Source organism: Vidua chalybeata, chromosome 8 (genome assembly GCF_026979565.1).
Source record: "Vidua chalybeata isolate OUT-0048 chromosome 8, bVidCha1 merged haplotype, whole genome shotgun sequence".
Taxonomy (NCBI): Eukaryota; Metazoa; Chordata; class Aves; order Passeriformes; family Viduidae; genus Vidua; species Vidua chalybeata.
The window spans coordinates 32,859,226-32,872,390 of NC_071537.1; the positions used below are offsets into that span (position 1 = coordinate 32,859,226).

General features: G+C 50.7%; 1 protein-coding gene across 2 annotated transcripts; it reads left to right on the top strand.

The window, feature by feature from the left end:
* The first annotated feature begins 1,531 nt into the window (after nt 1–1,531).
* Nucleotides 1,532–11,215, top strand: PLA2G12B (phospholipase A2 group XIIB). 2 transcript variants are annotated; one of them, XM_053949183.1, is made up of 4 exons: nt 1,532–1,844; nt 6,606–6,694; nt 7,829–7,994; nt 9,850–11,215. In XM_053949183.1, exons 1-4 carry the CDS (start codon nt 1,610–1,612, stop codon nt 9,966–9,968), a joined length of 609 nt encoding a protein of 202 aa, XP_053805158.1. In that variant the 5' UTR covers nt 1,532–1,609; the 3' UTR covers nt 9,969–11,215. The 2 variants fall into 2 exon arrangements, with proteins under 2 accessions (XP_053805158.1, XP_053805159.1); XM_053949184.1 differs by having other exon boundaries at nt 6,606–6,682.
* The last annotated feature ends 1,950 nt before the right edge of the window (nt 11,216–13,165 follow it).

Consider the following 13,165-nt stretch of genomic DNA (forward strand, 5'->3'; position numbering starts at 1 on the left):
ACCATTTCCACCCACGACTGACAGAGCAGTCCCCAGCGTGGTCTGAACAGCAGGAGAGGCCCAAGCTCTCCAGTACTCCTGCAGGGAAGTCCTCATTTCCCCAGCACTCCCTCTGCCATGGGCCAGGGGTGACACAAAAGGCTTAATTGAGGCAGGGATTTGACTATTCCCAAGCGGCCAACCTCCCTTTCCCAGTGTTCTCTGCATCTGGGTTTATCTCCCCAAAGGCAAAGCTGGTTTGAGGTTGCCCTGGGAGCTCCTGCACTCCTAAATGTGCCCTCACCCCTAAGTTAGCCACAGGCCTCAGAACAGGTAGAACAAGCAGGCAGCAGCTGCCTCTGGCTCCACACCATTGCACGGGAGAGGGACTAACCAGCCTGTTTGCTCCCTTCCCCACTTCTCTGACTTACCTAAGAAAGCAAGACTTGGCTGTGGTTCCTCCTCCTTATCCCACGTCTGGAGCTCATCACCCAGGGCCACGTGCAGAGACACAGGCAGTGCCATGGAGCTCTGGCCCTTCAGAAGCAGCAATGCAGCAGGGCTGAATTTCCTGCAAAACAATAAAATGCCAGAATTTGCATTTGTGTTTGGCATAGATTTGAAATGCCTGCAGCCCAGCTCCTCCTGAGAGGCAGTGCTGTGCTGGAGCACATCTGAAAAGCTTTCTAAGAGCAGCCAGAACCTTCCCACACCATTTCCCTTCTCTATTCCTTGTCAGTGGTTTGCTTTGTCTTTTGCTGTTGGTGTTCATTTGGTTGCTTTCTTTTTAATGAGCAACTTTGAACCCTCCACCAGCTGAGCAGGCCCCTGGGTCCTGGCAGACCTGTCCCACTTCCAGAGCCAGGACCTGCAGCTGCCCCACAACCCATTCCCTAGCTCAGGTCTCAGTGCCAACCTTTCCTCATGGATCACCTGTGCTACACGTTTAATTTACATTACACAAGAGCTGTAACAGCCCTAAAACATCAGCCACGTCAAAGGCAGTACTCACCTACCACACTGATCCTGGAACTGGAGGTGATGCCAAGAATTGCCAAGGAATTACAAAGACTCCTGAATGCAGGCTTTGTAACCTCAAACTACTCCAAGCTGCTGGATCAACCCCTCCGAGGCTCCGTGGGCCCTTGGCATTTGCTAGGAGCAATACACCCAGCAGCTAGGCTGGCTGAAGCTCTCATCCTACCCCTCCATGTGCTCAGGAGGCCTGGGGAAAAAGGCAAGGGGTGCTCCTCAGCCTGCCTGAGCAGCAGAAATTTTGGGCAGATAGATACTCTCATGTCCCAGCAGGCTGGAGAGGGAGTGCAGTGCCCTGGGGGGACAGACCCCACTCAGGGGTGAGGGAGGGGGTCCCTCTTGGCGAGCTGCAGCCCTGGTGCCATGGGGACCGAGCGTGTCCCAGTGGGATTGTGCAAACTCCCAGCTCTGGGAGCTGAACTCCCTCCGTATCTCGGCGCTGCACTTTGCACCCCAGCTGCCGTGACCTCATGCTGGCTCCCCGGACAGCGTTTAAAGTCCAGGCAGAGCGGTGCCACTGCCTCCTACCCAGAGCAGCTCATCCCCGCTGCTGCTGCCCCTCTGCCTGCCCGGGGCTCGGGGCTCGCACCGCAGCATGCGGCTGCTGCTGGGGGCAGCGCTCCTGTGCCTGACCCTGCGCCTGGGGCAGTGCTCCGAGGAGGCAGCACCCGACAGCCCCGGCCAGCAGGACTCCCAGGCAGTGTCATCCTATTCCGACTGGGGCATCGACACCATCCGGGATGGCTTTGAAACGGTGAACAGCTACTTCGACTCCTTCTTGGAACTGCTTGGGGGGAAAAACGGAGTCTGTCAGTACCGCTGTCGATACGGTAAGTGAACCTCACGGCTGCTGGCTCCTCTCTCCTCGGCCTTTCCTCTCTTTCTTTCTCCTTCCCTGGGGCCACGACCAGCTCCTCCTTCCCAGGAGCTCTCCCCGGCAGTGCTCAGGGTCACAACCGCTCTGCCAGTGCCAGCACGGGGACACTGAAGCCCCTTCCCCAAGAGCAGCCTGCTCTCCAGGCACCGCGCTGAGCGCACAGGGCAGCCGGAGAGGATGCAGCTTTCCCTGCAAGGGCACACAGGCACCCGGGCTGTCCCTCTGCCCGGAGCCTGGGACAGGACGGGGAGGGGAGGCTGAGCCAGCTGCCCTAATCTCAGCAACCTTCGGAGTGTCCTTATCGTGCAGCTGTGAGCTGGCCGGTGCCGCGGGCTGGAGGAGGAGAGATAAAGGGGACAAACCACACGTCACTGGGAGGAACCTTTAGTACTCAAGGCACAAGGAGGCAGCTCCTGCTTGCTTTGGACTTCACTTTTTGGTGATTTACCGAAAAGTATTAGTTTGGTTTGTCCTGGGGGCAGGATGAAGGAGGTGACATCCTGGAGAGGGCAGGGCAGGGGACGGGGTGCACAGAGCTGCAGTTTGTGGGGTGACAGGGCCACAGGCAGCACTGGCCATCACCAGGGTACCTGTGGCAACGACCTGCTTAGGAACCAGCCAGGAGTTTTCCCACTGACTGTATCCTCTCCTCAGCCTCCTACAACTGTCCCACAGCAACATCTTGTCCTGTCACCTCAGCCTGCCCAGCCACAGCTGCCTGTCAGCCCCTTGCCCCACAGCTTCACCCCACACCCTTAGAGACCACCTGGGAAAGTTGTTTGTGAGCACAGGGGGACTTCAACCCCTCTCCTCCCTGGAGCATTGTTTTGCACAGACAGACTCAACCCTTTGGGGAGACCCCACTGACTCTGTCTCAGTCTGTATGGATCCCATGGACCTCCTGCTCTTCCCAGGCCAGCAGCCAGGGCACTGGGACAAAGAGATGCTGCAGGGTTGGGAACTCAGCTCCCTGCCAGGAGCAGAGGGGCCATAAGGAGATTAAAATCAGTCTGAAAGTTACTGAGTTTTTTGTTTTGTTTCATAAATGATGTCACAGAACCACAGAACAGGCTGAGTTAGAAGGGACCCATCAGGATCATTGAGTCTAACTCCTGGCCCTGTGCAGGACACCCCAAGAGTCACACTCTGTGCCTGAAAACGTTGTCCAAGCACTCCTGGAGCTCTGGTAGCCATGGGACCACTTCTCTTATGAGCCTGGAAGTGCCTTCAGTGCTCAAACACCCGCTGGGTGAAAAACATTTTCCTGACATCCATCTAATGAGTATATATGTGTCCTCCCCTCCTGCCAGCTCTGCTCCCAGGCCCCACACTGAGAACAGACAGGAAGCAGCAAGCCAGGAAGCTCAGCCCCGTGGGAAGGAGGGAGCCAGGTACCCCAGCCCATCACCACAGCCCCACAGTGGCCCTGGTCCCTCAGCCTGGGGGTCCCTCAGTCCTCTCTGCAGCAGCTCAGGAGGGCCATGTGTGTCCCCAGTGCCTGGAGGAGGTGCCCCCCCCCCAGACCCCCCAGCACACAGGATGAGCCCATCAGGCAGCCTGTCCCATGCTCATGGTGTGGCAGCCCCAGGCCATGTGTGTGACAACCTCCTAAAGGTGCACTCCATGCTCCAAATTCAGAGCAGAAAGGGACTTGCCCTCCTTAAGGTAGAGACTGAAACTCCTGGCAGTGGGGAAAATGTGGCTGGGACTGCAGTGTGCCTGAGGTAATGCTGATATTCAGAGCTGGTTTCAGGGAGCCTCAGGACTCACCACATAACGCAGGAGTTACTGCTTTTGGACACATCCAGAGGTCTCTCCCTGCCTGTCCTTGTGAAAGCATCTCCAGAGAGCAGCACAAATCTCTGCTCACACCCAGGAGCACCCTGCATCTCACAGCAACAGTGCTTCACCTAGAAAGGAAAACAAGCCAATCGTTAGCCCAGTTCTCATCCTCTGCTGAACAGCTCATTAATCACTGCCTGAAGGAGGACACTACTGAAATGCTGCCCAAGTGGCTCCAAGGGGCTTCCTGGTCCCTTCCAGGACCGTTTGTCCTTGCAAATCTCTGGCACAGACATTGCAGACTGGAGAGGATGCCAGGATGGTCCCAAACCAGTGAGATCCAGTCCTTGCTCACAGAAGGATGAACACAAACCATCTTTGTGCTGAATCAGGGCCTGATTGCTTTTTTCTCCAGGCATGAAACAAAAATTATTCCTTCTACTTACTTTCATTTCAGCCAAGAGATATCAATAATAGCTTATTTTGCCACGGTAAAGGTCAGGACTCACCTGTGATTGTCAGGACTCACCTGTGATTGCCACATCCATCTTCAGCTGAGCACTTGGCTGTTCCAGCTGTAAGACTCTCCTGATTTTTCAGCAGCTACTGAGGTCTGAAAACAACCAACTTGATGGATGACTCTCTTAAATCAGGACATTAGGGTTACACTAGCATTTACTGGCAAATGTCCTCCTGCTTACAAAATCTCACTGGGCATCTCAGGGGAAACAAACAGCCTGAGCTGGGAGTGAAGCCCTTGTAGCTTCCTCCTGGCCACACAAGACTTCACTGCTTTGCTCAGCATTTGGTCCTGAAGGGCTTCAGATGAGGGGGCACCTCCAGGCTGTGGGAAAAGAGCCTTCAAAGCCAGGCTCTCTCCTACAGGGCACACAAGGCTGGGTGTGTGCAGGCACCTCTGCTCAAAGCCTGCCTGCCTGGGGCACACAAACAACAATGGACCACCCAAACGTGCAAGGAGCCCTGAGACCATCCATTCACCCAAAAATACACTCAGCTTCCCCTGCCAATGTCCCAGCACTGCAGTGCCTGAGACCTCCTGCATTGCCAGCAGCTGTTCCAGCCAGCTGGCTGCTTTCCAGCCTCTTGGAAGAGCTACAACAGCCTGACGGTATTAAAATGCATCAGGGAAACTCAACTTCAGTTCTAGGGCTGTGGCAACAAGGCAGTGGCCTGAAATCTATCTTCTTGCCTGGAAGGATGGGCAAGCAATAAATGATAACAGGAGCACTGAGTCAATGCTTGTAGAGAGGCAGGAATGCCTGATATTCCTGTTTTGCCTTTGCTTTCCTGCTACCTACAAAACAAGATGTGGGAGAGAGGTTAATTGTGGTGTCTTGGACTTGACATAGCTGAGAAAGAGTACAAAGGGGCACTTTATAAGTTTAAAAGCTCTACTTTTCAGAGGGGAGGAGACAGGTTTCCTACAAGGGCTTATCCTGAAGGCAGTTTGATGTTTTGTGGGATCAGCACAATCCTTATGTGAGGGTTTTTTTTTTCCCTCAGGCCAGCTTTCTAGAACATTATAATAGCTGTGACTGGGGCTTAACTGAAGATCTGGAAACACAGCTATCTTTGGCTGGGAACTGGATAATAGAGGGAGAACTGGATGATCTTAAAGGTCCCATCCAACCCAAGCCATTCTATGATTCCATGATCTCCACATCCCCAAAAAGTCTCACTCCTACTCAGACTTGCCATCTTATCCCATTAACTGTCAGTGTGCTGCAGGAACAGAATTTTTACAATCAGTATTACAAACAAGACACTCAAATTTGACTCCATCCTGCAAAACCCACAGCAGATTTTGAACTTTCCTCTGCTTCCTGCATCAGTTCAGGAACATTTGAATTCTGAGTCCCAGTTCCCACCCCCTTCCAAAAAAACATCAAGGCTCTTTTGGAAGAGGAAAAGTGCCTGTTGGCATCTCACAGCTGGATAGGGTTTCAGTTTGTTATTTATTTGTAGCAAATCTGTTATTTAAGCAAAACAGCTCTGGCAAAGTTTAATTGAGAGGTGCTGGGAACACTTCTACATAAGTCCCTCTGAGGCTTTTGGCTGCAAGGCCTTCCCAAGGGCACAGCAGATTTATGGTTGAATTAACCACTGGCATTTTAGGTACCTGAACAGAAAAATGGGGAAAGTGTCTTAAATAATTCCTGGTGCTGACAAGAAGCAAGAAGTGGAAATGGAGTTTAAAAGAACCCAACCCTGCCTTGAAGGGCTGAGTTAGATCCATTTTATGTCTATATAAATTCTCTAGCTGTGCTCAGGGAAGCAGAAACTTAACCCTTCATGTGACAGGCTTCAGAAGGCTCAGCTCACCAGAGTTTTTGTTGGAGCATTCCCACAGTTTATGTTTTCCTAGAGCAGGGACAGGACCCAGGGAATGGCTGGAGCTGTGTCAAGGCAGGGTTAGGTTGGATATGAGGAAAAGGTTCTTCCCCCAGAGGGTGGTCGGGCACTGTAGGCTCCCCTACAAAAGTCAGATTAAAATGCTGCTGGAAGGTACTGGTACAGCTGGCTGTGAGCTGGACTCTTCCTACATTGGGTAAATAATTATTCACAGAGGGAGTTCTTGCTCCTTTATGCATATTAAGCAGACTGAGGAAGGTGCAGAGATTAAAGGAACAGAAATTATTTGCAAAACATGGCAGTGCATCACCATGGGCAGAAAATGGACCAAGAAGACCTGCTCAGAGCAAGATCAGACACACAAGGTCTGGCACAGTTTGGAGGAGATCCACAGCACACCAACAGTCCAAGAATGAACTGAGGATAGAAAGAAACCTCCTGCTAGGCCAGCAGTGTAAGCAGTGGTGTTTGGAGATGCAGACCAAAGGGGAGCTGCTTTTTGGACCTAGTCTTGGGAAGATCAGCTTTCCTAACATTTGTCCTGTCTTTTCTTTCCCAGGGAAGGCTCCCATGCCACGGCCTCACTACAAACCCCAAGAACCCAATGGCTGTAGCTCCCATTTTCTGGGGCTCAAGGTACCCGAAAGTGTATGTACTGTCCCACCCACCAGTCCCAAAGGATGCAGCTCTCCATCACATCACCAGCTCATCATTCTGGGCAAGGAAAAGGCTGGGCTGGGCTGTGCTGGGCAGCTCGGTGACAATAACCTAGGTGCACACAGCAACACCTGAGTGCATCCTCCACACCTGCCCCTTCACCTCTTCTCACACTTTTTGCCTCTGCTGAGCACTGAATGAAACCCACAGGCTTTAATACTGCACCCACTCGTTATCTTAAAGGCAATTAATGAAATCATATTGGAGTCACCAGGAAAAGCCCTCCCAGGAGGCTCTCAGAGCAGGGATTCCTATTTAGCTCATGCATTATTGCTGCCCATGGAGTCTGCAGCTATTAAGCAGATTCCTGCTCTGACAACTCCTCTCTTTGCAGCCCATTTTTCATGTTAGGTTTAATTTCTGAAACTCTATTTCACTGCAAAGCTTGTGGGCATTTCTGTGGTGCCTCCTCTATACCCAGGCAATCGTGAGTGCAACAAAGGAACAATTAATCTCCTAAATTTTACATGAGGAAGGGCAAAAAGAGGAATAATTCATAACAAGCTAACAAGTCCAGTCTCTCCAGGAGACAGGCCTTCTGCTCCATCACCTCCAGGGTCATTAGCTAAGCTTACAGGGAGCAGAACTCCCCTGACCATGCTGCGTTTGTCCTTGGCCTCAATTGCATCTCTGAGAAATAAGGCATTAAAATACTTATGGCATGTTTATTAGGCAAAAAAAAATGGGACAGTGTCATGTTGTGGGGAAAAGAGGAAAAGAAAAAAGGGGCCTTTGCCACTGTTGGCAAGGACATGGAGCTTTCTGACAAATGAGAACTAGAAAATGGTCATGGAGGGGCTGTTTCCCACCTCTCTGCGAGACGCTGATTCCCTGGGACACAGAGAGAAGAGAATGTGACGAAGCCTGCACCACTGACACCACTGTGCTGCTCCCTCATCCTTTAGATGGTGAGGGAGCAGCACACATTCCCTCCTGCTGCCCCAGCTATCAGGAATGGCTTCTGGAAAAGGAGCCAGCTGGGCTCTGCAGCACCTCACCCTGTCACAGCTGTGTGAGCCTGAAGCCAGGACCCAGCCAAGGGACGCCTCTTTTCTCTTCCCCCAGCTAGACTTGGGCATCCCTGCCATGACCAAGTGCTGTAACCAGCTGGACATTTGTTACGACACCTGTGGGGCCAACAAGTACCGCTGCGACGCCAAGTTCCGCTGGTGCCTCCACTCCATCTGCTCCGACCTCAAGCGCAGCCTGGGCTTCGTCTCCAAGGTGCAAGGTAGGACCCTGCCTCACATCCCCTGTGCAGGGAGCCCCTTCCTTGCCAAAAAGAAGCAAAACGCTGCAGTAGGGAGCAGCATCTCTGTCCTGCACTTGTCACAGGTGGGTGAGAACATAGAGTCTGCCCCTCTGCTGCACACTTCTGTCCCAAGGCTGGAGACTTACGGTTATTTGCATTTAGAAAACATTACAATGTGTGAAAAAAAACACAAACAACTCTGGACATAATTCATTCAAAACTTGGAGGCAGTCCCAGACAGTTCAAACACCTTCATAGGATACCAAAAAGCCTTCCAGGGCCAGTGAGGCACACACTGAAACCTGTACATGGCCAGGGGCCAGCAAAACTGAGAGAGCCAAGGACAGGGCTCTCAGGGATCTGGTCACAGATAAGAGATGATGATGGCACCATGGACACACCAGTCTGGGTGGTGGCTGAGCCACTGCAGGCAGCTCTGGATGACTCAGAAGTGCTAACAAACTCTAGTGATGTGCCAGCAGCTCAAGTGCCACCCTGGTTTTGCCTAATTTAAAAAGCCTCAGCCTGCAAGTCTGAGAAGAGCTTTTTTGGTAACCTTTGCTGACCCCCTGCTCTAAGGTATCCTTAAATATGCATTTGTTTTCCAAAGGTGCAGCCTGATTAGGATACATGGGAAGTCTGCATGACACCAGCACTAGTGCAAATGGCTTCCTACCTGGTCACAGATAAATGCACGGAAAGAGTGCCCAGGCCAGCAAGAGAAATCAAAGACATGGATTGAGACATAAGTGCTACACAGGCTGAGCACAGCCAATCTTTCATGGTCACCCTTACCAACAGCTCCTCACACAGCCAACTTCTTCCCATCTCTTCAGATTTTCCACTTTTTTATATGGTTCCTTCTTGCTCTCTGCTTGCAGCAGCAAAGCAAATGTAGATCCTAGGGAGTTAAGGTGGAGCAGAGCCCACATTCCTGGGCTGAGCCAAGCCACCTCTGCCAGGCAGGAGTAGATTCCTCCAGCACCTCTGTCCTGGCTACTGTAGGAGGCACAGGCAACACCAGTGAACATCTGAACCATCCTCCCCTCACCTTGGGCTCTACAGATCCTGTCCCCAGGGCTGCTCTGAGCAGCTCCTGTCACAGTCCTCCTCCTCCACAGCCATCCCAGCTCTTATCTGGCATCCAAAACCTTGGTTTTCCCACTGACTCACCACAGCCTCTCCAATGCCTGCCAACTGAGCAGCCTCCTGAGGGAACAGGAGCTCTGAGGTGTTTGGAGAGGCTGAGATAGGAGAAAATAGTCCCAAAGGCAAGGCTTTCCCAGCTTCATCATGCATACAGCAGTCAGTGTTGGTGCCAGTAAATAAACCCTAAAGACCTAATACTAACCTATTTATTTACTGACAAGCACTTTCAGGGTTGTTTTGGAATGTGGAGGGGCTACTAGTCAGGCAGTCAGCTGCTCCAGCTGCTGCAAGATTTTTCATGCTGGTTGGCAGCTGGCATCATAACTCCCAAAAAAGCCCAGAAAGGTTGGTTAATAGTGGCCACAGGCAAAACTGAGAGGAGAAGGAGCAATGTGGGGGCCTCCTGGGAAATCTGTTTAGTAAACAGTGCTGTTTGCAGAGCCCCAGATGATCCATCAACCAGTAGGGCCTCAAAGAGGCAAGAAAGGAGGGGTTTAGGGGGGAGAGAAATTAATGCCACCCTGGGGAGAAAAGGGAACCTCAGGATAACAAAAATGTAGTTCTCGGAGAGAAAAGACGACAGCCCACGCTTCCAATGGCAAACCCCATGGAGCTCAGTGCAGGGCTCGGGCTGGGGCACTCGGGGCTGCCTGTCCTTACCTGGCCACCCTGTCCTTCTCCACAGCCTGTGAATCCATGGCAGACACGGTGTTCAATGCCGTCTGGACTCTGGGCTGCCGGCCCTTCATGAACAGCCAGAGGAGCGCCTGCATTTGCAGCGAGGAAGAGCGCGATGAACTGTGAGCAGGAGCAGCTACCCGGTGCCCGTGAGCCGCTGGCAGTGCCCCTCTGCAGCACAGTGACTCCTGTCAGCCCTTGGCATGGGCACCCACGGCAGCCTGGGGCACAGCAGAGCCAGCCCATGGACAGAGGGCAGCCGTGCCCGCTGCCCGCCGCAGATGCAGCTCCACAGCCTCACTGCTCCTTCCCAAGCCCACAGGATCCCAGGCCAGTTCTCTCCAAGGCAAGCAGGATGCAGTGCGTCTTATAAACACAGGACTTAGCTTAAATACATACTATTACCTCCCCCCACCCTGTAACTCCCTAATTTGCAGTGCAAGGCATTAGGTTTCTGTAAGCCCTGTGAAATTCCCAGTCCATGGATATGCTATGTACATTTTTGCACCGTTGGTGACAGACTGAAGAGGGGTAATTTTCTTTCAGTACCTTGCTCACACCCATCCCTGACACTTTCCATCCTGTCATTACATACCCTGACAACCCCGCATATTTAAATACTTGGTGGATCCTAAACTGATTTAAGACATCTGGAGATTTCTTAAGCATGAGTTAAGGGGAAGGGCTTGAGGTGTTTGTGGTACACAATTGATATTCAGGACCAAAGCCCACCATTTATCAGATGTGAAATCACAGCCCTCTCCCCCAGTCTCAGGACAGGAAGCCACTTTTCTTTGCCAGTGTCATCCACATCTATTTAATTACTTTTCTCCTTCAGCATTTAACAAAGCTTTGCCCTTAGGATCCCTTTTTACACAAAGTGGCTGGGTATCCATCTCCATCTCTTGCACAAGCGAAACAGGAGGCTCACAGGATGAGATATTTCAAATTATTCTGGAGCCTTATCTGTCAGGTGACAGGACTTACATGCTACCTCTGTGGGGCTGCTATCAGCAGCCTCAGCCACCATTCCTTCTAAAACGTGGTTAATACTCCCATCTGTTATGGGGAGCTTTTGTTGCATGCAAAACCAGAATTTAAAGTGGTGCATGGCATTTTGCCTCCACAGAACACTGGCAGACAGCTTTCAGCTGGGTTTCTTGTTGGAAGGATGTTGCTACTGGGTGTGTGCATGCCGTGCCACGTAAATATTTCAGCAGCTCCTGCAAACATATTTATGGTTATGTTCTTCCATCTGCCACAGAGAAGTTAGGCTGCAAAAGGGTGATTTAACAAGAGCGGAAAGAGTCTGCCTTGGTTGCTTTTCTTCCAGTTTAAATGGGTTTAAAATATATGCATGGAGCTATAAATTATTTAAGCCCTGTATTCCTATTCCTGCCAGTCATCCTTGCCTTACAGTGAACAGCCATGAGACGTTCAGCTGGCCCCAGGTGGGCTGGAACAACAAGAGCCCCCTGGTATCCAGACCAGGAAAATGGAAGTGACTGCGTGAGGTATACTGGGATGTTTTCCATCACAGAGAATTTCAACACTGCTCAGATGTAATGACAGCCTTTCCTTGCTGGGCTAATGCCACTGGAGAGGGAATTCTGCATTGCTGAGGTTCACCGCTCTGTCAGAGCATGAGGCTGGACACACAGACTTGATTATCCAGCTAAGAAACACCTACTTTTGGCTAGGGATGGGAGGGAAACATTCCTCATTCCAGATACTGCCCAAACTTTGTATTTTGTTGGTGAAATAGTGCCTGTGGCCAGTTTAAATGTGAACCTACTCCTGTGATTAAATGACAAAAAAGAAGTTAAAATAGCTATATTGTCAATGTTCAATAGCCGACTGCATGGCAAATATCTGAAATTATCTTAGAGTTCAAGTGATATCAGATTAAAGCCAAGCAATTGCTGGCAGGTGATGACATACACTGGAGAAATCAAAGGGTTCTGAACAAAATCTCTGTACCCAGACACTGATGGTGCTGGAGATGTCGCTAACATAAATCATCGTTTCTCACTGCTTTCAGACCACCATTCATCCCAAAACCCTAGGGACTGCTGCAAGCAGGCCAGCTACTGAATAAATTCATTTTTCACTGTGGTAACGTGAAAAACCCACTAGCAGCTTTACAAGGAAATATTTGAACCTTCAAGTGGTGGCAGTGACTCCAGCAAAGCAGCAAGTAATCCTGTGTAGGAGCAAACCAGTGCATGAACCCCAGTAAAACTGCAACCAAACTAAAACTGGCTTCCCCTCCATGCCTCTCCTACTATCCAGTGATGTACAGCCATGGAAGCCGCTGACCACAGGATTCTCCAGGTTGCTGCATGAACCTTGGGTCATCTTGAATTCCACCCTGCTCTGGACACAAAGACACCACTTTGCTCATCCGGTGGCTTCCTCTTGACTTTGTGAATTGGCAGGATTGTTTTCAGCTGCAGAGTGGAAAAGCTGCTTCACATGAATTCGTCTAATAGTGTGCACAATAACTGAAATAAGCCAGGAAAGGAACTTCTCCCTCCATCGCTCCCCCCACATCCCTTCCATATAAACAAACAAGACCAGTTGATTCTCCAGAAGGCACCAGATAATTAATTTCATTTCCCAGCTCTTGTTTTATCAAAACAAATATATTTAGCAGAGGCTGCCTGAACAAAGAAGTGACAGTGGGAGACTGCCCCTGTGGTCCTAATGCAGATGTGAATCAGCAGCAGCAATCCTAGGAGAAGCCTTTTTCCTTTCTTTTTCTTTCACATATGGTTGGATAACACATGAAAAGTGTCTTTCCATTTATACCTACTTATCATCATAAAAATATTTTTGTTTACTGTAACACACACAACACTTATTTCCAAGATTAGAAAAGCAGCCATGAAGCTATTTAGAAAAATTATTAAACTCTCAGCCATTAAATGCTCATTCCTCAATGGAATCTCACTTGCCAGAACAAATAAATCTGTGAAATAGGTTGAAATGTTTGCGGTGATTTGTGACTCCCCTCTAAATGGTCCCTTCAAATGGATTCCCTTTCCATTTGAGAGCAGCAGCAAATTTTGGCTTTTGCAGTAATTGGCTGCTCCAAGCAAAGCAGAACACAGGTGATGAAGGTTGGGGGGCTTCCAGCAGACCTCCAACCACGTAGAACAGAGCTGCACACTGAGGAGCTTCTTGTAGAAAACCTTGGGAATGCACTGCAGAGCCACTGCCACTGGTGGAGACGGATCCTTCTCCTCATCCTCCAGCCCTGCCTGTCCCACTGTTGGCTGTGCTTCACTGGTTCTCCTTCACTGTGCTGGTTGTCCTTCACT

Excerpts from the sequence above, each read along its gene's own strand:
- PLA2G12B (XM_053949183.1), top strand. The coding sequence starts at position 1,610 with ATGCGGCTGCTGCTGGGGGCAGCGCTCCTGTGCCTGACCCTGCGCCTG. Across the intron at positions 1,845-6,605 it reads TCAGTACCGCTGTCGATACG|GGAAGGCTCCCATGCCACGG; the intron begins GTAAGTGAACCT and ends TTTCTTTCCCAG. Across the intron at positions 7,995-9,849 it reads CTTCGTCTCCAAGGTGCAAG|CCTGTGAATCCATGGCAGAC; the intron begins GTAGGACCCTGC and ends CCTTCTCCACAG.